The sequence below is a fragment of the Coregonus lavaretus genome (genome assembly GCF_964263955.1).
Source record: "Coregonus lavaretus genome assembly, chromosome: 9".
Classification (NCBI taxonomy): domain Eukaryota; kingdom Metazoa; phylum Chordata; class Actinopteri; order Salmoniformes; family Salmonidae; genus Coregonus; species Coregonus lavaretus.
This window is the reverse complement of record NC_139996.1, coordinates 9,264,291-9,286,825: the sequence shown is the minus strand read 5'-3', so window position 1 is coordinate 9,286,825 and position 22,535 is coordinate 9,264,291. Positions and strand designations below refer to the sequence as shown.

General features: G+C 45.0%; 1 protein-coding gene across 1 annotated transcript; it reads left to right on the top strand.

Annotated features, from left to right (window-relative positions):
• Positions 1-9,946: 9,946 nt before the first annotated feature.
• LOC311134591 (BLOC-1-related complex subunit 5-like) lies at positions 9,947-15,964 on the top strand. Its single transcript, XM_084168326.1, has 5 exons — positions 9,947-10,139; positions 10,269-10,369; positions 12,202-12,345; positions 12,527-12,684; positions 12,956-15,964. Exons 2-5 carry the CDS (start codon positions 10,312-10,314, stop codon positions 13,187-13,189), a joined length of 594 nt encoding a protein of 197 aa, XP_084024452.1. The 5' UTR covers positions 9,947-10,139; positions 10,269-10,311; the 3' UTR covers positions 13,190-15,964.
• The last annotated feature ends 6,571 nt before the right edge of the window (positions 15,965-22,535 follow it).

Genomic DNA, 22,535 nt, shown 5'->3' with positions numbered 1-22,535 from the left:
CCCTACTCGGCAGGTGCCACTGACGAGTAGGGCACGTGAAATCTCTGCCTTTATTACACCTTTTGGTCTGTATTCAGTAATGAGTTTCGGCCTGCGTAATGCACCTGCCACTTTTCAGCGACTTATGAACAGGGTTGTCTCTGGTCTGGCCGGGTGCGCTGTTTATCTGGACGATGTAGTGATATATGCAGATACTTGGGAGGAACATCTGTCCCGTATTCAAGCTTTGTTCGAACGTCTGGCTGCGGGTCGCCTCACGATAAATTTGGCTAAATGTGAGTTTGCTCAGGCGACTGTTACATACCTTGGAAAGGTGGTTGGGCAGGGTGAAGTGTGTCCTGTTCGGGCTAAAGTGGTAGCTATTGATGCTTTTCCACTACCAACTACTAAAAAGGAACTGATGCGTTTCTTGGGAATGATTGGGTATTATCGTGGTTTTTGTAGGAACTTCTCTACTGTGGTCGCTCCCTTGACAGATTTGCTGAAAGCTAAGGCTGTGTACGTATGGTCTTCTCGTTGTCAACAGGCTTTTGAAGATGCAAAGAGGTTGCTTACCTATAATAATATAATATAATATGCCATTTAGCAGACACTTTTATCCAAAGGACCACGAAAGGACTTACCTCTACTCCAGTACTGGCTGCTCCTCGTGTGGATTTGTAATTTACCTTGCAGGTGGATGCTAGTCATGTGGGGGCAGGTGCAGTTTTGCTGCAAGCAGATGTGGCTGGGGTTGAGAGGCCTGTTAGTTTCTTTTCCAAAAAGTTTAACCATTATCAGTTGAACTATTCGGTCATTGAAAAAGAAGCGTTAGCACTCATATGGGCGCTGCAACACTTTGAAGTGTATGTCGGGTCGGGAGTAGTACCTATTGTGGTCTACACCGACCATAACCCTCTCACCTTTTTGAGGTCCATGATGTGTCCTAATGAGAGGATAATGAGATGGTGTTTATTTTTACAATCCTTCCATCTAGATGTGCGGCACATCCGGGGGACTGATAACGTGATTGCTGATGCGCTCTCTCGTGCGCCCTGTACCTGAATGTTTATGTGACTGACCATTGTTTGGTTTTGTCATGTTCTATCTTTCCTGTCTGTTCCCTCCTAGTCTTGTGTTCTTCTTTCCTCTTAAACGTTGCTTCCTGTGTGTAAAGGTTGCTGAGGTCTGGGCAGGAGGATGTTGGCTGGGGCAAGTGGAGGTGTGAACATGTAACAATTTGTCAGTTTGGGACGCAGAGGCTGGTACGTTGTTCCGGGGTCCTTGTTTACTTTAGTTAATAAATATATATTTTGGTATTCCTTGTCTCCACGGTGTCTCCCTTTTTTGTTACGAACTTTGAGCCGGTTCGTGACACCGGAGCTGAACTGAGCACCGGTGGAGCGGACTGCTCTGGCTCCGGAGAGGAGCTGCTGACCGGAGCTGGACTAGGCACCGGTGGAGCGGACTTCCCTGGCACTGGAATGGAGCCGCTGACCGGAGCTGGACTGGGAACACGCACCACTGGTCTGGTGCGAGGAGCAGGCACGGGTCGTGCCGGATTGGAGACACGCACCACTGGTTTGGTGCGGGGTGCAGGTATGGGGTGTACCGGGCTGGCGACACGCACCACTGGTTTGGTTCGGGGAGCAGGTACGGGCAGTGCTGGACTGGATACACGCACCACTGGTTTGGTGTGGGGAGCAGGTACGGGGCCTACCGGGCTGGCAACACGCACCACTGGTTTGGTGCGGGGAGCAGGTATGGGCTGTACTGGACTGGATACACGCACCACTGGTTTGGTGCGGGGAGTAGGTATGGGCCGCACTGGACTGGATACACGCACCACTGGTTTGGTGCAGGGAGCAGGTACAGGCCGTACCGGGCTGGATACACGCACCACTGGTTTGGTGCGGGGAGCAGGTACGGGGCGTACCGGGCTGGCAACACGCACAACCCGTCCTGGCTTGATGCCCACTTTTGCACGACATGTGCGGGGCGCTGGCACAGGACGCACTGGGCTGTGAATGCGCGCTGGCGACACAGTGCGTATCGCCGCATACCTAGGTTCCTCAATGAACACACGCTCCTTGTGTTGCCTGACCAGCTCCTCTCTCCGTGCCTCCACTACTTCCTTCTCCCTACGGGCCTCCTGCAGCGCCTCCTCTTTAAGGGAGCTCTCCTGCTCTATTCTCCCTATCAGCCCCCGTAATGTGGTGGCCTCCTCTCTTAAACTGTCGATCCGCAGGTCTTGGAGGACCTCTAAAATAGCGGCCTCCTCCTCTACAGTCAGCCCTTTCACGGCCTCCTGCTGCCTCGTCGCCCACCCAGTGTGCCCCCCAATTTTTTTTTCTTGGGGCTGCTTCTCGGGCTTTCTTCGTGACGAGTCCTTTTGAGTCGCCGTTTCTCCTCTCCTGCCTGTGCTTCCTCCTTCGCCCAGGGTCCTCTACCAGCCAATATCTCCTCCCAAGTCCAAAATGTCTTTCCCACCTGTGTCCAGGGTGTCTGCTGCTCCTTGGCACGCTGCTTGGTCCTTGTTTGGTGGGATCTTCTGTCACGATCGTTGAGAGATGGGTCAGACCAAGGCGCAGCGTGGTATGCGTACATGTTTATTAATACGAATAAACACTAGACAAAATAACAAAACAACGAAACGTGAAGCTCAAACCAGTGGCTACACACAACAAGCCAAACACGAGTCAAGATCCCACAACTAAGGTAGGCAACTTGGCTACCTAAGTATTATCCCCAATCAGAGACAACGAGCGACAGCTGCCTCTGATTGGGAATCACACCCGGCCAAACATAGAAATACCAATACTAGAATCCAATATAGAAATACAATAACATAGATCTCAAACTGAACTCACACCCTGACCCAACCAACAAGAGTTCTCTAGGTCAGGGCGTGACAGGATATTGTTCCAGTGTTTACTTTTTGGATGTTATAGTTTTGGCCACAAAAGTATTCTGGGGGACAAAGCACATTCCAATCACCATACTAGAGGGCTAGAGACAGATTCTCCTCCTCTTAGATTTACGAGGTGTCAAAACCGGTCCAGCCCCCCTTCCCCTCTTCTGTGGGTGAGAGGGTCTGGTTGTTGTCAGCCATTTGCCAAGCTGATCTGAGGCCTTTGACCCTCACCCATTCGAGTGATGACAGTCCCCCCTCTCTGGTGGTTTACCCTGGTAGGAATTCTGCAAGCTGCAGACCACCACAAGAAAGGCAAGGAGATGTCCGGGTTGGGGGTCATCGTTGCGGTCCCGTCGTCCGGTCGTCCAGGCGGGTAGATCTGGGCAGTAACTTAGGCAGATGTTAACAACGCACACACACTCACGAAATACATCATTACATTTCTGTGTCAATGACCGTGTGTCAGTAAGAATTGGTGAAGATCTCAAGCTATATGCCAAGGGAACCTGTAGTGATTTTACTACAAGTCAATATGTCTTACACCATTGTAGTGGCGATAGGTATGAAGGAGTCTATTTCATAGCTATGTTATCCACCGAGGAGCTAACCTCACGACGGAAGTACTCTATAAGCACTGAACCAGTCGTACACGGCGTGATCATGGTTCTATTTATTAGTGGCATGTGTTTTTAACCATCAGAAGATTGTTTTGGGAGATTCCCTTCCACGTGTTGCAATCTGAGTGACTACTACCTCCTCTGTCGCTGTTATCAAGGGCAATTCAACTTGTTAGGTCTCTAACCTTCTTACCGAGTGTGGCTGGACTGGCTGTTGCTGGCATTGGTACTGGTACTCAAGAGGACCAGCTATCCTATCGATTTATTCTGAAATGTTATCCTACCGGAACACATGATTAGAGCATTTTACTAGTTGCATTGTAGTTGAGACTACACATGGCAAGGAATGATTATTGTTGCCATTTGTTTTGGAGGTGTAAAGTCCACTGGACTTCTTTTACGACCAGTATGGTACACCTCAGTGATATCTCAGATGTATTCTAAGGTTATCCCCGTTGAGGGGCTTGTCCGCTCCACTCTGTTCTCATGGGAAAGTTTACAACTAGATGGTGACTCCTGATCAGGCGGCCTCGTACAGTGTTGCACGTAGTCTCGACCCCCCCCCACAGGCCTCGACGAGGCTCATCATGGGTCTGGGCTAGTATCCCCCCCCCCCCTTTGTGTCTCGGGACCCCCCCACCAGCGGTTGGTGTTGGTGTCCGAGGCACAAATGAAAAGGTCGGACCCTTTGTACGAGTCGTCAGCAGCCGCGTTGTTAGTAGATTGGCTGTAACCTTTCAACCAAATCTCCTGGTGTTTGTGCTTCAAAACACTCAGTGGCTGTCGTGGCCTGCCAGTTACCACAGCGTCTGTGTGTGGCAACCGTTCCAGTACCTGCGAACTGAGATGAGGATATCTTTCTGCGATATGGCACAGCGTTTCACCAGTGGGAATCATCGGGTCAGTTGCGGGACTGACGCCGTTAGTTTCATTGTAAGGGGTTTCAGTCCCCCTCAAAGCGGAAAATGTATCACCGGAAGCAGAGTACACTCTGCACGTCGATGCTTTTATTCCTGAGATGGCCGCAGTGCTTGTGGAAGTGTCAGAAGGACAAGAGAAGTTAATCTTAGCGACAGTATTGCATGACTCCAAGGAGGAGGGAAGTTGCTCATTCACAGAGACTGCAGGCTCGAAATCATAGTCATTCAAGTTTGCTGATTGAATGTGACGAGATATCGTAATATCTGCTTGAGTCAGATTCTGCACCAAGAGGTGTCGAAGCGTCTTTTTCCCAAGGGGTGCGTTCGACAGATACTCTTCGTGGATGACTGTGTTGCAGCCAGCGTTAGGAGAAGATAGTGTGGTCAGTGGAGACGGCACTGTTACCTGTGACCATACTTGGTTGGTTTTCCAATCCATTAGTGGGATCAAACGATCCATTAAGTCTGCTCCGAGTAGCAGGTATCAGTTTCGAGGCTGGTAACATACACAGGGTGAACAAGCGATACGTCTTGGAAGTGTAGTTTCAGCATGAGTCTCAATGTGAGAGGCGAGGTAGTCTGAGTGAAACCTCAAAGTTTAGTGTCGCATTGTTCCATTTTTAACCAACGTTTGGCTGGGTTCAAAGCCCTTTTGAGATCATTGAACAATGTTTGAGATTAGCGATATTGTCGAGCCTGAATCAATTAGCGCATCATAGGTTAAGCAGACCTCCAGGACTGTTTTAAGGTATGGCCTCATGGAGTTGCGTTTTGTGGTCATATTCCCCACAAAGTGGAGTGGTTGTTCACAACGACGTGATGTGTCATTTGTGTTCATGGTGAAGACAGATCGACTAATCGGGGTTTGAGTGGAATTGGCTGTTGCGATGTTTTTGACCTTTTGCTTCGCAACATTTGTATCAGAGTCTATAGACAAAGTCTGTGGGCTTCTTTCTTGATTGAGCGGGCCCTGGATAGGGTCTCAAGTGAGAGCGGGAGTAATTTGATCGTTTACGTCCTTGCTAATTCTGGCGGACCTGTTGTCCGGCAATTCCACGTCTAGTCATAGTGACTTATCGTTTTTTCCTTTCTCAAAATGTTCTCGCTTTACTACTTCACGTAGTAGAACTTCTAGAGAACATCGCTCTACGTTTTGATCGTCATTGAACCCTTTGTTACCCTTGTGCTCTGACACTTTGTGTGGGTTGGGTGCAGGAACGTAGCAATCAGGCGACGTACTTTACAGTTATTTTGACCGCGGTGGTTATTGGTATCATGGTTTCGTGGTAGAAACCGTTGTTGTGTGTCATCACTCAACGCTCCAATACATGATGACACACCCTCTAACTGGAGTGAGTGCTCCTGTTCAATCTTCAAACCTGAGATGTCAGGGCTCAAAAGCTGTGCTTGCAAGCTCTCTAAGTTATGAGATTGGCAAACCAACGTGGGCTGTAGGGCCCAAGTAGGTAATGAAGTTGGGATACATGTTCAACAGAAACATTTGTTTGAATGGTAATAGCTCTTCCATTCCTGTTTCAGTGAGTAGGCCAAAGTAAGCTGAACGAAGCCTATGATTGTAAGCTTGTGGGTGTTCATTCCGAGCTTGTTTGACAGTGTTAGCTAGCGAGCTGTCGTGTTTGCGAGTCGCAGAACCACTGAATTCTATTTTCAAAGCCGTGGCAAGTTTAGCATAGTCGTATTGCACGTGTTGCTGTTGTAGACGAATGAACCTTGTCATGTGTCTATTCGACGTTCTCGTCAACAGGTAAAGCCTGTCAGCACCCGTAGCGTTCGGGTAGCCATCCAAAGCGTCCTCTATGTCTGCTAAGAACGTCAGTGTTGTTTGGCTTCTCTGGAACGGGGTCAAAGATGCGGAAGTTTTTGATGATTTTGTCAAGGCGTTCCGTGCCAAGTGCGCGGAAAGGGTTGGCTTCATCCTGTGGGGAGATTTGGGCCGAAAGGCCAAGAGGAGAAGCCAAGCTTTGGCTTTGTTGGCGAGGAGGCGCCATACTACTCTGTGCTGAATGGACAAGAGGAGAAGACTGAGGGACACCTGAGAGAGGCAAATTCTGAAACCTTCTGTCGTCTTCACTCCTTTGTGTACCGAGTTCTGGTTGCAAGCTAGGTTGCTTGGTTGGGTAGTCACGCTGTAGCGCGTGACTGTTCTGGAATTCCTCCAGATGGTACCTAAGGGTGGTATTCTGCTGCATAGCAGAGTCCACTTGGGCGCTTAGAGTACTTATTTCAGACACGTAAATGTCGCCCTTGCTGTGTTCGGCCTCATACTTACCTGTCATGGTTTGCAGGTAGAGGTCTTGAGTGCGGAGCGAGAGATTCAGTGATGAGATTTCCTCCGCTTGCTTAGATTTACGAGGTGTCAAAACCAGCCCAGCACCCCTTCCCCTCTTCTGTGGATGAGAGGGTCTGGTTGTTGTCAGCCATTTGCCAAGCTGATCTGAGGCCTTTGATCCTTACCCAGGAGAGTCATGACAGAAGCAAGAGTAATAATGCGTTGGAGTGGAAAGTGGTGATAGTGTTTGATGAGACCACAGCACCTCATTTACACCCTATGCGACTAACTAATGCCATAGAGAATGAGGTACAGTGAGGGAAAAAAGTATATTCCCCTGCTGATTTTGTACGTTTGCTCACTGACAAAGAAATGATCAGTCTATAATTTTAATGGTAGGTTTATTTGAACAGTGAGAGACAGAATAACAACAAAAAAATAAAAAAAACGCATGTCAAAATTGTTATAAATTGATTTGCATTTTAATGAGGGAAATAAGTATTTGACCCCCTCTCAATCAGAAAGATTTCTGGCTCCCAGGTGTCTTTTATACAGGCAACGAGCTGAGATTAGGAGCATACTCTTAAAGGGAGTGCTCCTAATCTCAGCGTGTTACCTGTATAAAAGACACCTGTCCACAGAAGCAATCAATCAATCAGATTACAAACTCTCCACCATGGCCAAGACCAAAGAGCTCTCCAAGGATGTCAGGGACAAGATTGTAGACCTACACAAGGCTGGAATGGGCTACAAGACCATCGCCAAGCAGCTTGGTGAGAAGGTGACAACAGTTGGTGCGATTATTCGCAAATGGAAGAAACACAAAATAACTGTCAATCTCCCTCTGCCTGGGGCTCCATGCAAGATCTCACCTCATGGAGTTGCAATGATCATGAGAACGGTGAGGAATCAGCCCAGAACTACACGGGAGGATCTTGTCAATGATCTCAAGGCAGCTGGGACCATAGTCACCAAGAAAACAATTGATAACACACTACGCCAGGGTTCTTCAATTCCGGTCCTGGAGGGCCAAAACACCTCTGTTTTTCATCCTCTCCTTCTAATCAGGGGCTAATTCAGACCTGTGACACCAGGTGAGTGCAATTAACTACCAGGTAGAAATAAAAAACAAGTGTTTCGGCCCTCCAGGACCGGAATTGAAGAACCCTGCACTACGCCGTGAAGGACTGAAATCCTGCAGCTCCCGCAAGGTCCCCCTGCTCAAGATAGCACATATACAGGGCCGTCTGAAGTTTGCCAATGAACATCTGAATGATTCAGAGGAGAACTGGGTGAAACTGTTGTGGTCAGATGAGACCAAAATGGAGCTCTTTGGCATCAACTCAACTCGCCGTGTTTGGAGGAGGAGGGATGCTGCCTATACCCCAAGAACACCATCCCCACCGTCAAACATGGAGGTGGAAACATTATGCTTTGGGGGTGTTTTTCTGCTAAGGGGACAGGACAACTTCACCACATCAAAGGGACGATGGACGGGGCCATGTACCATCAAATCTTGGGTGAGAACCTCCTTCCCTCAGCCAGGGCATTGAAAATGGGTCGTGGATGGGTATTCCAGCATGACAATGACCCAAAACACACGGCCAAGGCAACAAAGGAGTGGCTCAAGAAAGAAGCACATTAAGGTCCTGGAGTGGCCTAGCCAGTCTCCAGACCTTAATCCCATAGAAAATCTGTGGAGGGAGCTGAAGGTTTGAGTTGCCAAACATCAGCCTCGAAACCTTAATGACTTGGAGAAGATCTGCAAAGAGGAGTGGAACAAAATCCCTCCTGAGATGTGTGCAAACCTGGTGGCCAACTACAAGAAACGTCTGACCTCTGTGATTGCCAACAAGGGTTTTGCCACCAAGTACTAAGTAATGTTTTTCAGAGGGGTCAAATACTTATTTCTCTAATTAAAATGCAAATCAATTTATAACATTTTTGACATGCGTTTTTTCTGGATTTTTTTGTTGTTATTCTGTCTCTCACTGTTCAAATAAACCCACCATTAAAATTATAGACTGATCATGTCTTTGTCAGTGGGCAAACGTACAAAATCAGCAGGGGATCAAATACTTTTTTCCCTCACTGTAGGTGAAGTCAAATTAACTTGGTTCATTGGAAATGGTAGATTGTTAATATTTTGTGGTAGCCAGGCTCAGCAAGAGAAGATACTGAAAATGGAAAAGCTTAATGGGAAGAAGATTAAAAGCCATGTCCCTGGTGCTTATGCTAGATTGAGGGGAGTCATCACTGGGGTCACAATATCTATGTCCACAGATGATATTAAAGACAATGTAAAGGGAGGAAGAGGGATTGAGGACAAAAGTTTGATCAGTAGGAAAGAAGGTCAAAGAAGTGAAAGCCTATCAGTGCTGCTGAGGTTTGAGAAGGTTATGCCTGGAAAAGTACAGATAGAATTTGTCCCATGTCAGAGAATTTGTCCCATCCCCATTGCAGTGTTTTAAATGCCAACGAATGGGACATGTAGCTGTTCAATGTAAAGGAAGGAAAAGATGTGCCATGTGTGGAGGGGAACATGATTACGGTGAATGTGGGAGCAATGTAAAGGTTAAGTGTTGTAATTGTGGGGGGGAACATAGTGCAGCATTTGGTGGATGCCAGGTGCAGAGAGAGGCTGGAGAGGCTCAGAGATATAGAATTAGTCATGATGTATCTTATGCAGAGGCTGTAAGACAGATTGGTAGAACTACAGTGTGGAATGATGGAGCTTCCATGGCTGCTCCTGTAGTAAGTGGACCTAATGTCGGGGCTGGTGTTTCTGCTGGTCCTGGCATGGTTTAGAGGCCTATTCAGAAATCTTGTGCTCATGAATGTGTGGTGTCAAAGGACACTTAGATAATGAATTAATTTGACTTCATAGCTTTTATTGGTAAGGTTATCAATACGACTCGGGTTGTGGAAAGCATTAATGCCAGGTTGAAGGTTATTGTGGAGAGGGCAAAAGAGATATTGGGGGTAACAGTTACTGTTTAAATAGTTGTTGACATGCTGAACAATCCTAAGGGTGGAGTGTTTCAGCATGATATAGATCAAGTTTAATGGGGTGGGGGAGGGGAGGGTAGTGGTAGAAGTTAGTAGGGATTTATTTGGGTTTTATTTTATTTTCATGGTAGTACAGAAACGGGCAGATCATGATTGATCGTACATTCCAGCACAGTAGTTGGCGGCATGCACTTAAACGATTGTTTGCGACCGCCATGATATCAGCATAGAAGAAGAAGAAGAGTGGACGTGTATTTACGGATGTAGCTAGCTAGCTAGCTACTGTTTGTTAACATATTTACCTAAATTAAATATCGTTTGCGACATCATGAAATCATCATGATGGTAAAAATGTAATAGAAATCAAATCAACAGGCGTGGTCTAACAGAACAAGATAAACACAACGAAGGTAATAGATGTGCTAAGCTAGCTAACAGTAACTTAGCTAGCGTGGCTTGTTTATCAGTCGACCGTCTGTTTGCGTGGTACAGCTAACGTTCGCTTGAGAGCTAACTAACTTATCTATGTTTGGATGTAGGTCTCCTGAGGTGGTGAATTGAAGACATCGCATAACTGACACCATGGGGGCCGAGCAAAGTGGTGATTCGGAGCACAAGCACTCCGACTACAGTTCCTCGGGTGAGGAGGACAGGCAGGTTGTCTGCAGTGGTGGAAAAAGTACCCTATTGTCATACTTGAGTAAAAGTAAAGATACCTTAATAGAAAATGACTCAAGTGGAAGTCACCCAGTAAAATACTACTTCAGTGAAAGTATTTGGTTTTAAATATACTTAAGAATCAAAAGTAAATGTAATTGCTAAAAAACGACTTAAGTAGTAGTTTCAAATATTTTTACTCGAGTACTTTACACCACTGGTTGTCTGTGTGTGCATCCCAGTAATGTTATTTCTTCTGAAATGTTTCCGTTCACTACTTCCCCAAACCATATTCCTTATACCAGTCATTTCCTTTCAAATCAGTGAAAGGAGGTGAACAAGTGCATACTTTGGGAGGAAGGAGAGGGACATAGCCTGTCTGTAGCAGGTGACGCACGAAGTGCTTACCCTATATTATTCCTTGAACTCTTGCACATAGGATACTCAAACGTGTACTTGTCATTTTTTAAGTTACAACCAATGTTACCTCTACGCTGCGCACAGTAGCCGCGCAGAGCTCAGAATAAATATCAGCCCACTGAGAGAAGCACAAGATTGAACTTCACTCAACTTTCTAGAGTTTTCCCTGTTAGTTAACACTATCAACGTTTCCCTTTACTGTGACAATTGTGATTGAATCAACGCAATTATAGCCACTTTCAATGCAACCTACCGAAACAAAACAAACTATGCAAGATATTCTGTTGTAGGCAGAACGCATCAGAGGAGGATTCTATTGGGCATGACTCAGCCCGTACTCTACACAGACCGGTGCGGCATAACCAATCAGAGCTGCAGTAGGCCTATATGCAAATAGACCATTACAATATGTGGATCTGTGCCATTTACTTTGATCTGGACTGTGTTTACAGCTGTGATTGTGAGTAGATGTGCTTGTTTTGTGATCAAAGCAAGAGCTGCATGTAGCCACGTGCACATTTTGTTCATATCCTTTGCTAGTTAGTGAGTAATTAGCCCAGTTATAGATCATTTGTAGTCCGCAATAGCAATAGGGGAGTGATTGCTTCCCACAAGAGCACAAAACGTGTACATTTCTAGACATCTTTGAAAAGCAATTCAGGTAAAGAGCTTTTTTTTGTCTTAAAGGGGCAGTGTTTTGTTTTGAGACAGGCTTGAATAAACTAAGTAGTCAATAGGCAGAGGGTAGCATAATCTTTCTGATTCTCTGTAATAATGGTATGGGAATAATAATGCATTTTATATTGTAAAGTGGTTTCTTGCATCAAACAACAACAACATTTTCAGGACAAGTGGATAAACTGGTAATGTCAAGCAAGCCATGCATGTTTTCTTTCTCTCAAAAATCTCATGGAATGTAGGCCTACATTGACCACCACACATTGGCTGCTACCGTAGGCTGAATGATAGAATAGCTATTTCAATGTTAAAATGTTATGGAAATGCATTTTCTCCATTGTTTTTGATGGTAGGCCACTCTGGTAGGCCTACATTATGATCAAATAGCCACAGTAGCCTACATGGCCATTGTTAAAACTGTAACTTAAAGCAGGTATAGCCTCAGTGTTCACAGTAAACGTTCAAGTTTGCGCTCAGCAGACCTGAAATTATCTCAGTGCTGAAATTGTTTTAGAGGGAACATTGGTTACAACTGCAGTGTTTCATATTTGTAGGATGTCCCAAATGGTACCCTATTCCCTATATAATGCACTATTGTTGACCAGGGCCCATAGTGTCATGTCATTTTTTAGGAGCCTCTCTAGCTGTTAGCTATCTTTCAACATAAAACAAGTACTAATAGATGGAAAAATTCATTGAAATGCTTTGTTGTTGCAGTGGTGCCCTCTCCAGCAAAGCAGAAGGCTAAAATGGACGACATTGTGGTGGTGGCTCAGGGGACACAGTCATTGCGCAACATCCAAAACGACCCTGATGTCATCAAGCTTCAGGAAATCCCCACTTTTCAGCCCTTGTTGAAAGGTAAGCTAAGGGCCTTTCACCGAGATCTAGACCTATCCTCTGTCTCTACAGTATTGTAATAATGTTCCATATGAGAATGTGTACAATTATGAGTAGGGCTAGACATTCCTTTATGACCTTGAAGTCCACAGAAAGAGTGATCATAGATGATGTTTTGAGGGCAGTCTGTCCATGTCTCTAGGTGTGCTGAGCGGACAGATGTCCCCCAGCAGTTTGTGTCTAGAGAGGCTGGACTCTGCCCAGGTGCTGCAGCTCTGCATCCGCTACCAGGACCACCTGCACCAGTGTGCCGAGGCCGTGGCCTTCGACCAGAACGCCCTGGTCAAGAGGATCAAAGAGGTAACAAATGCCCTACTCACCTCACCTGTCTGTGCATGCAGGCACCTCTCCTTCGCTCCTTTCCTTCATCTGCGCTAGTCTGACAGAACAGAGACCGGTGAAAGTAGATTCCCCAATAGGCCTCCATCTTCTTTCATTTGTCTTTGGTTTTCATATGCGCATAGATAAGAGGGGAAGAAGCTACGCTAGTCTGTTGAAATATGGATGATGTGAAGTTGGTAGAATGATCTCACATATTTATATCTCTCATCTTTCTCTCCCTCCCGCCCAGATGGACCTGTCTGTGGAGACGTTGTTCAGCATCATGCAGCAGCGTCAGAAGCGCTATGCTAAGTACGCTGAGCAGATCCAGAAGGTGAACGAGATGTCCATGATCCTGAGACGTATCCAGATGGGCATCGACCAGACCGTCCCCCTGATGGAGAGGCTCAACAACCTGCTGCCGGAGAGCGAACGCCTGGAGCCCTTCAGCATGAGGCCGGACGGGAACGCCGCAGCCAAGTAGTAATATCCCTGCCTGGGTACGCTGATACATTCACTGTCATGGCCCTCTAGTCTAGCCTTCAATGCCTCCGCCATCCCAGAGAGAGTTTAAAAGCTCTTTATTAAACCATTCATGTTGAACAGAAGCAAGGGAGGGAGGAAAGAAAGACTGCCCAGCCAGCTCCCCAAGCCATCCTGAACCCTTCACATCCACAACTTACCATCCCACCAGCCCTGGACATTTTGCCCATCCACTCACCATAAGCATTACACACTCTGCAGTCCCCACCCCATCCAGCAGACATAATGAGCTACTGGGAGAGTTACAGCCCATGCAGGGGTTTACATGGCAGTGAGTGTTAACCCCCTTCTGTCAAGGAATTGGAAGACGGTAAAATATAAGTTTACATGATGATGCACTGAAGGGAACCTACTTGTATCTTTGATTACTGGTACTTTGTAGATACCACAAAGAGTGTGGTGACAAAAATGACTTCCAAAAATGACTGAATCTCCAGAAGTAATATTAATCAAAGATGAGCTCAGAAGACTCCCATAAAATAACTCCTGGAGCTTGAACTGACAGTGTATTTTTGTTTGGGGGATTTCTTTTTTATTACGCTAAATTATTTTGAGTGTTAGCTGATTGAATATGTTGGATTCTCTGTGAGTATTTTAAATGGCTTACATAGCAGAGAAATTTTAATCATTTCAATTTATTGCAAAATGTATAAAGGTTCTTTATACTGTTCCGTTTGAAGAATCAGTTCAATAATCAGATACTGACCCTCTCACTTGGATATGATGATTGGTTATAGGATATTGCCATTTGGTGTTATAACATAGTATTTACACTTAGTGTACAAAACATTATGAACACCTGCTCTTTCCATGACCTAGACTGACCAGGTGAATCCAGGTGAAAGCTATGATCCCTTATTGATGTCACTTATTAAGTCCACTTCAATCAGTGTAGATGAAGGGGAGGAGACAAGTTAAAGAAGGAGTTTTAAGCCTTGAGACAATTGAGACATGGATTGTGTATGTGTGCCATTCAGAGGGTGAATGGGCAAGACAAAATATTTAAATGCCTTTGAACGGGGCATGGTAGTAGGTGCCAGGCGCACCGGTTTGAGTGTGTCAAGAACTGCAATGCTGCTGGGTTTTTCACGCTCAACAGTTTCCAGTGTGTATCAAGAATGGTCCACCACCCAAAGGACATCCAGCCAACATGACAAAACTATGGGAAGCATTGGAGTCAACATGGGCCAGCATCCCTGTGGAACTCTTTCGACACCTTGTAGATACCATGCCTGACAAATTGTGGCTGTTCTGAGGGAAAAGGGGGGTACAACTCAAGGTGTTACTAATGTTTTGTACACTCGGTGTAGATTCCACTTATTCTGTGAGGATGTGGCTGTTGAATTTTGATCTGAGCAGAAATACTTAACATTGTGGAGCAAAGTTCTCTCTCCCTCTCTGTAACGTTCAATGTATCCTCCTTTGAATTATGATCGCCTCTGTCTCTCTGGCAGAGGACGGCATATCGACATTCTTGGGACCTTTTCTAATGTCAGAAATCGTCATCTAATTCTAGTGATCCGTCTGTGCCTTTTCATGTGTAAATTAACAAGGACGAAATCCCTTAAAGTGCTTAAGGGGAATTGTTTGAACATTGAAACTGGAATGGAAATGTATGTCAGTCTACACACAGACAGAGAACAGAGAGCTGATGTTCATTCTTGTGCAGTTCCTTCCTACTCTACCTGCCTTTGTGCTGTGAAATGAAGAATAGGCCTAGCCAACTGATCCTCATAGCCTGATTATTAATACACCAAGATAATCCAATATAATTTGCCGTCAGGAATTTCATTTCTGAGAAATCCAATATAGGCCTACTTCTCATTTGAATATAAAAGGGACAGTTTTTGTTTCTGTATTCAGAATCGATCCATAGCTAGGAATATGAGTGGGAGAGGTTTCTCATCTATTGAAATGGCCTTCTGTAAAATGTACAGAACCATGGTTCTCTCTTTCTCTGAGGCTGGACTAGGTGCATACTAATGAGCAGCGCTATTAGCTGCCTGAATACTCTCTGCTGTGGTAGAGAACCCCTTTAAGTCAAATACCTTGTGGTTATATGATTATTATTTCAAATTGGATAAATATTCAATGTTTCTCTGAACAGGCTATACCTTCATGTTTGTATTATTTATTGGGTTGTAACTTTTAATATATTGCCAGAAGAGGAATGAAGATCAGCCAAATTGCATGCATTGACGGTCAGGGTTTCAGTTGGAATATGATTCCGTGCTTTCTGCTATTTGACATAGTCACCTCAATTATTTGATATGTTGTAGGGAGAAGTTGCACCTAGATGCTGATCTAGAGTTAATTTAGCTGGTTAGGATTGGGGGAGGGGAATCTGATCCTAGATCTGTACCGAGGGGAAACGTCATCCTGGAGTGTTTGATACAGCTGCTGCACAACCCACTAAGAAGCAGCCAAGAGACTCAGCAATGTGACGTCATCACTGTCACGCCTACTCCCGTTCCCTCTCTCCGGCGCTCGACGTCGCCGGGCTACTAACCACCGGTCCTGGCAACCCACATTACGCACACCTGCTCCCAAACGTTATGCACACCTGGACTTCATCATCACCTTGATTACTTCCCCTTTATTTAGCCCTCAGTAGCCTCAGTCTTCAGGCAGTATTGGTTCTGTTTATGTTCAGTACGCTTCTCCTGTTTTGGTAATCGTCATGTTTCTTATTATTAAACTCACCTTCTGCACCAGCTTCCTGACTCCCTGCGTATACGTTACAATCACACACAGCAGGGAACGCTCTGCTCATAGATATAAACAACAAAATTCACAGCCAGACAACACATTACATTTCCCTTTTATTGAAATGCCACCACCGCCGCCACAATAATAAGTTGGTTTGTTCATGATATACTGCATAAAAGTAGTGGGTATTCCAAAAACCGATCAGAACTCAAACCACTGGTGTAGAGAATAGACTTGGTAAGGTAAATGTTCAGATCAACTAGTTCCTCCTTGCCCTCTACGTAACATACAGGACATTGAGGGTGTCAGTGATTCAGTGCCACAGGGGCAGTTGTCATTATATTTACATTTACGTCATTTAGCAGACGCTCTTATCCTGAGCGATTTACAAATTGGTGCATTCAACTTATGATAGCCAGTGGGACAACCACTTTTTTTTTTATTGGGGGCTAGAAGGATTACTTTTATACTATTCCAGGTATTCCTTAAAGAGGTAGGGTTTCAAGTGTCTCCGGAAGGTGGTCAGTGACTCCGCTGTCCTGGCGTCGTGGGGGAGCTTGTTCCACCATTGGGGTGCCAGAGCAGCGAATAGCTTTGACTGGGCTGAGTGGGAACTGTGCTTCCGTAGAGGTAGGGGGGCTAGAAGGCCAGAGGTGGATGAATGTAGTGCCCTCGTTTGGGTGTAGGGTCTGATCAGAGCCTGAAGGTATGGAGGTGCCGTTCCCCTCACAGCTCCGTAGGCAAGCACCATGGTCTTGTAGTAGATGCAAGCCTCAACTGGAAGCCAGTGGAGTGTGCGGAGGAGTGGGGTGACATGAGAGAACTTGGGAAGGTTGAACACCAGACGGGCTGCAGCGTTCTGGATAAGTTGTAGGGGTTTAATGGCACAGGCAGGGAGCCCAGCCAACAGCGAGTTGCAGTAATCCAGACGAGAGATGACAAGTGCCTGGATTAGGACCTGTGCCGCCGCTTTCTGTCTAAGGCAGGGTCGTACTCTGCGAATGTTTTAGAGCATGAACCTGCAGGATAGGGTCACCACTTTGATGTTAGCGGAGAATGGCAGGGTGTTGTCCAGCGTCACGCTAAGGTTCTTTGCACTCTGGGAGGAGGACACAATGGAGTTGTCAACCGTGATGGCGAGATCATGGAGCGGGCAGTCCTTCCCCGGGAGGAAGAGCAGCTCCGTCTTGCCAAGGTTCAGCTTGAGGTGGTGATCCGACATACACACTGATATGTCTGCCAGACATGCAGAGATGCGATTCGCCACCTGGTTATCAGGTGTGTGTCATCTGCGTAGCAATGATAGGAGATACCATGTGAGGATATGACAGAGCCAAGTGACTTGGTGTATAGAGAGAATAGGAGAGGGCCTAGAACTGAGCCCTGGGGGACACCAGTGGTGAGAGCACGTGGTGCGGAGACAGATTCTCGCCACGCCACCTGGTAGGAGTGACCTGTCAGGTAGGACGCAATCCAAGAGTGAGCAACGCCGGAGATGCCCAACTCGGAGAGGGTGGAGAGGAGGATCTGATGGTTCACAGTATCAAAGGCAGCAGACAGGTCTAGAAGGATAAGAGCAGAGGAGAGAGAGTTAGCTTTAGCAGTGCGGAGAGCCTCCGTGACACAGAGAAGAGCAGTCTCAGTTGAATGACCAGTCTTGAAACCTGACTGGTTTGGATCAAGAAGGTCATTCTGAGAGAGATAGCAGGAGAGTTGGCTAGAGACGGCACGCTCAAGCGTTTTGGAGAGAAAAGAAAGAAGGGATACTGGTCTGTAGTTGTTGACATCGGAGGGATTGAGTGTAGGTTTTTTGAGGAGGGGTGCAACTCTCGCTCTCTTGAAGACGGAAGGGACATGGCCAGCGGTCAAGGATGAGTTGATGAGCGAGGTGAGGTAAGGGAGAAGGTCTCTGTAAATGGTCTGCAGAAGAGAGGAGGGGATAGGGTCAAGCGGGCAGGTTGTTAGGCGGCCGGCCATCACAAGTCGCAAGATTTCATCTGGAGAGAGAGGGGAGAAAAAAGCATAGGGTAGGGCAGTGTGAGCAGGACCAGCGGTGTCATTTGACTTAATAAATGAGGATCGGATTTCGTCACCCTTCTTTTCAAAATGGTTGACGAAGTCATCCACAGAGAGGGAGGAGGGAGGGGGAGGAGGATTCAGCAGGGAGGAGAAGGTGGCAAAGAGCTTCCTAGGGTTAGAGTGGTAGAAAGTGGCTTTAGCAGCAGAAACAGAGGAAGAGAATGTAGAGAGGAGGGAGTGAAAAGATGACAGGTCCGCAGGGAGTCTAGTTTTCCTCCATTTCCGCATGGCTGCCCGGAGCCCTGTTCTGTGAGCTCGCAATGAGTCGTCAAGCCACGGAGCAGGAGGGGAGGACCGAGCTGGCCGGGATGATAGGGGACATAGAGAGTCAAAAGATGCAGAAAGGGAGGAGAGGAGGGTTGAGGAGGCAGAATCAGGAGATCGGAGGGAGAAGGATTTAGCAGAGGGAAGAGATGATAGGATGGAAGAGGAGAGTAGCGGGAGAGAGAGAGCAAAGGTTGCGACGGCTCATGACGGCAGAGTGACAGCATCATTGCTCATTTAAAGGCCTGTGGCCAAACAACATCTAATTATGGCTCTGCTCTGCTTTCTGTTTTTGTTTCTGTCTGAGAACAAGGTGACATTGGGTCACATTAATGAAACGAATGGAAAATAATTACTTTGTCATCTTATGTTTCATGTATTACCGCTCACCAGAATTCAGCTAAAATTCCTTGAAATACATTTCAAGTGGGCTTGTTGTGACACCAGGTCCTACACGTAGCAGTCCTACATTAGATGATTCATCTTCAGTTACATTAAAAAATATATATATTACTGCTCTGGAGTCTGCTTTTGTAATAGTCTTCTTTTATTTTTACTTCTCTTCTGTAAAGGCTACAATATGTTAGTTGAATTCTGTAGCCCGCATCACATTTTTACATTACAGGAGTAATTAGGGTTAAGTGCCTTGCTCAAGGGCACATCGGCAGATTTTTCACCTAGTCGGCTCGGGGATTAGAACCAGCGACCTTTCGGTTACTGGCACAACGCTCTTAACCACTAAGCTACCTGCCGCCCGTGATTATACTGTTGGAGGAGAGTTGAAGAAAACCCACATGACAGGACTCATGTCTGTCAGACTGTGCTATTCACAGAGACAACTGAGCCAGTCAAGCCCCCAGGAGTCTGGTAGCCTGTAGTGGAGGAATTATAAGTCCACATCACTTCTTGTGATCAGAAACAGCATTTCATATGTACAGTCCTGATTAATGAAAGTTGATCTATTTTCTTATACAGTGCAACAGTTAATCAGTTTGAAAATACAATGAACCAGATCAGTTGTTCCATTTTCTCTTCATAAAATGGCACTTGAATCTACTTCTTGTTAATGTCTTTTCATACCATTGAAATGTATGAAGAAAATAGGCACTGTGTTACTTACAACCAAGACAAGTTCTATAAAGCCACTGTTGTTAATCATGTGCAACCAATCCTGTCATAAATGTGTGAATTGTGATCGTCCTGTTATGTATTCTGACCTTAAACAGTCATTGACCCCCACTTATACATTAACCTGTCACTGGGCTCTGCCTTTAGTATTCATCATTAACACAATATTTGGATTTAGATGGACTTGAATAGATCAGTGACAACAACACCCAATATTGGGTAGGAGGAATAACCTAATGTAATGCAACCATAATTACGTTGGAGCACTTACCGTTGGAGCGTGCTCTATTGAACAATGTCTGATTGGAAATCCATTATTTATTCTATTCAAATGCAGAGTATTACTTCGTTTTAGGAGGAGAACCCTCCTCTTAAACAGCCACTCATGGTTGATGCTTTTTGCTTTGAAGTTCACATTGAAAGGAAAACAAAAGGCTGGGTTTTTTTCCAATCACGATGCATATTATTAATTATGCTGATGCTTGTTATTAAGTGTTCAAACCAAATGACTAAATTGCTATAATTGGGTGGAAATTAGAGCTCAACATACATAGATTTGCATAATTGAAGAATTACACTTCTTTGAATCAAAACCCTAAATAACCTTTGTGAGCTAAACTTGAGCCATCTTCGACAAGATAGTTCACCCATGCTCCGACTGTCTGCCCAAATCATTTCAACCTCAAGCAAAGAAAAATGTATAGTCTTCTATTACAAATCAGTTCCCAGGGTCCTTTGTGTCTGTCTTAATGACTTGGTTTGCTGCCAGTTACTTTAAGGTGATTTAGGCAGCAGGCAATTTAGAGCATGCTGATGGTGCCCCATTCACTCCCACTGTTTTTAAGGTAATCAGTGCTAATGTACTTATAATACATATAAATAATTGTATTGAATATTTCACTATATTTCTGTGTCTCTCACAACCAGAGATACACACTGATGGCATCTGATCTGTGCAGTCAGTGTTTCCCCTATATTAATTTAGTAGTGGTGTACCGCCGCTGCTAAATCGTTGCCACCACTCTCAAAAAACAAAAAATATATACACTGAGTGTACAAAACATTAGGAACACCTTCCTAATATTGCGTTGCACCCCCTTTTGCCCTCAGAACAGCCTCAATTTGTCGGAGCATGGACGCTACAAGGTGTCAAAAGCGTTCCACAGGGACACTGGCACACGTTGACTCCAATGCGTCCCACAGTTGTCAAGTTGGCTGGATTTCCTTTGGGTGGTGGACCATTCTTGATTCACACAGGAAACTGTTGAGCGTAAAAACCCCAGCAGCGTTGCAGTTCTTGACACACTCAAACCTGTGTGCCTGGCAACTACTACCAGACCCCATCCTTTTGTCTTGCCCATTCACTCTCTGAATGACACACATACACAATCCATGTCTCAAACTCCTTCTTTAACCTGTCTCCTCCCATTCATCTACACTGATTGAAGTGGATTTAACAAGGTGACATCAATAAGGGATCATAGCTTTCACCTGGATTCACCTGGTCATGGAAAGAACAGGTGTTTCTAATGTTTTCTAATGTTTTGTATGCTCTGTTTACAAAACATTATGAACACCTGCTCTTTCCATGACATAAGACTGACCAGGTGAATCCATGTGAAAGCTATGATCCCTTAGCTTTTAAGATCAGAGTGATAAGTTACAACAAGATACATATCTTCCTCAGATTCTCATCAAAAACAAAGGAAAACAGTGGTACAGTAAAAGTTTAGAAAAAAGTTGAGAGGATCTTTTCCTGTTCCACTTATCTGGGTGCCGCTCTGCTTCATTGAATATTCAGTGAAACTGGGATTTCCCACAACACCTCAAATTAAGGATATGAAAAATTCAGACTCTTCCAACTCCAAAGGGATAGCCAGCCTGAACCTACATGACAGGTTGGCAGGCTGATTTGAGTGACGACATATGTAAGAAGTCCTTTGCTCTCAAAGAATTGCACACACACACACACACACACACACACACACACACACACACACACACACAACTATGCATTCACCTTTGACTAACACTAACCTGACACTAAAGGATAACCTTGATGCTTGTCAATCCAAGCGTGTAATCACAGAGTATGCAAATAGACAGTAATTAGCATCAGGGAAGCGTAACATTGACTTTGCCCTGGTTAAAACTTCCTCCTACTATAACAGTAACATAATGTCAATCCTACCTCATTACAGGAATACAAACATATGGTAAATAATAAGAGGCACTTTTTATTTAGTGATTTGTCTATTTAACCTTTCAAAATACACATTTTTAAAGGAAACCTGGATGATGGTGATGCCAGATCAGGCCCAAATGCAGTTATGTTTATAAAATGCATAAGTTATCCATTAACTTTCTTTTTTCAATCAATTTGGTGCAATTTTCACAAGTATGTAGTACATTTTCACAACGCTAAGCCCAAAAAACAAAACAGATCATCAACATTTCTCATGTTTCAAAACTCTAAGCACATTTTCAATTGACTGAGTACAACAAACAAATTCACAGCCATTTTTCACCTAACTTAATCAGTGTTTCATCTAGAAATACATGTTTCACATTGCAATGCATGTTCATATAAAGTAATTGCCTTTCACAATGCAATGCGCACATTACTCTTCTTTTCTGTTAAAATACATTTTACTATTACTTAATCCAACTACTCTTTATTGATGATAACTTTGGTAAACCTATATAATTTACATGTAAACTGGTTTGTCTACTACAGATTTTGAGAACTACATAACAAAAATGTATGTCTGTAGAAACAATAGAAGTATGATATACGGTATACTCGTGTGTAGTACTACTATGATGATGACTATTTAAAACATTTTGTAAAAATTATATTGAAAATCAAATCACAGATTAGAAGATGTTACAGCAGGCCCATCAAAATGCTTGTGTTTCTAGCTCCTACAGTGCAGTAATACAGAATAAATACAATACAAATACATCCCCTATACCGTAAACATGTATCCAAAATGAAGTTGCTGGGGTCTTTTTAATAACGTAATATATGCCATTTACGTAGCAGATAATTTTATCCAAAGTGACACCAGTCCACCAGTCAGTGTGTTGTGAGTGTGGGAAATGGC

What these genes read in the sequence shown, in the direction of transcription:
- LOC311134591 (XM_084168326.1), top strand. Translation starts at nt 10,312, where the DNA reads ATGGGGGCCGAGCAAAGTGGTGATTCGGAGCACAAGCACTCCGACTAC. An exon ending in TTTTCAGCCCTTGTTGAAAG is followed by an intron (nt 12,346 to 12,526) that starts GTAAGCTAAGGG and finishes CCATGTCTCTAG; the next exon opens with GTGTGCTGAGCGGACAGATG. An exon ending in TGGTCAAGAGGATCAAAGAG is followed by an intron (nt 12,685 to 12,955) that starts GTAACAAATGCC and finishes CCTCCCGCCCAG; the next exon opens with ATGGACCTGTCTGTGGAGAC.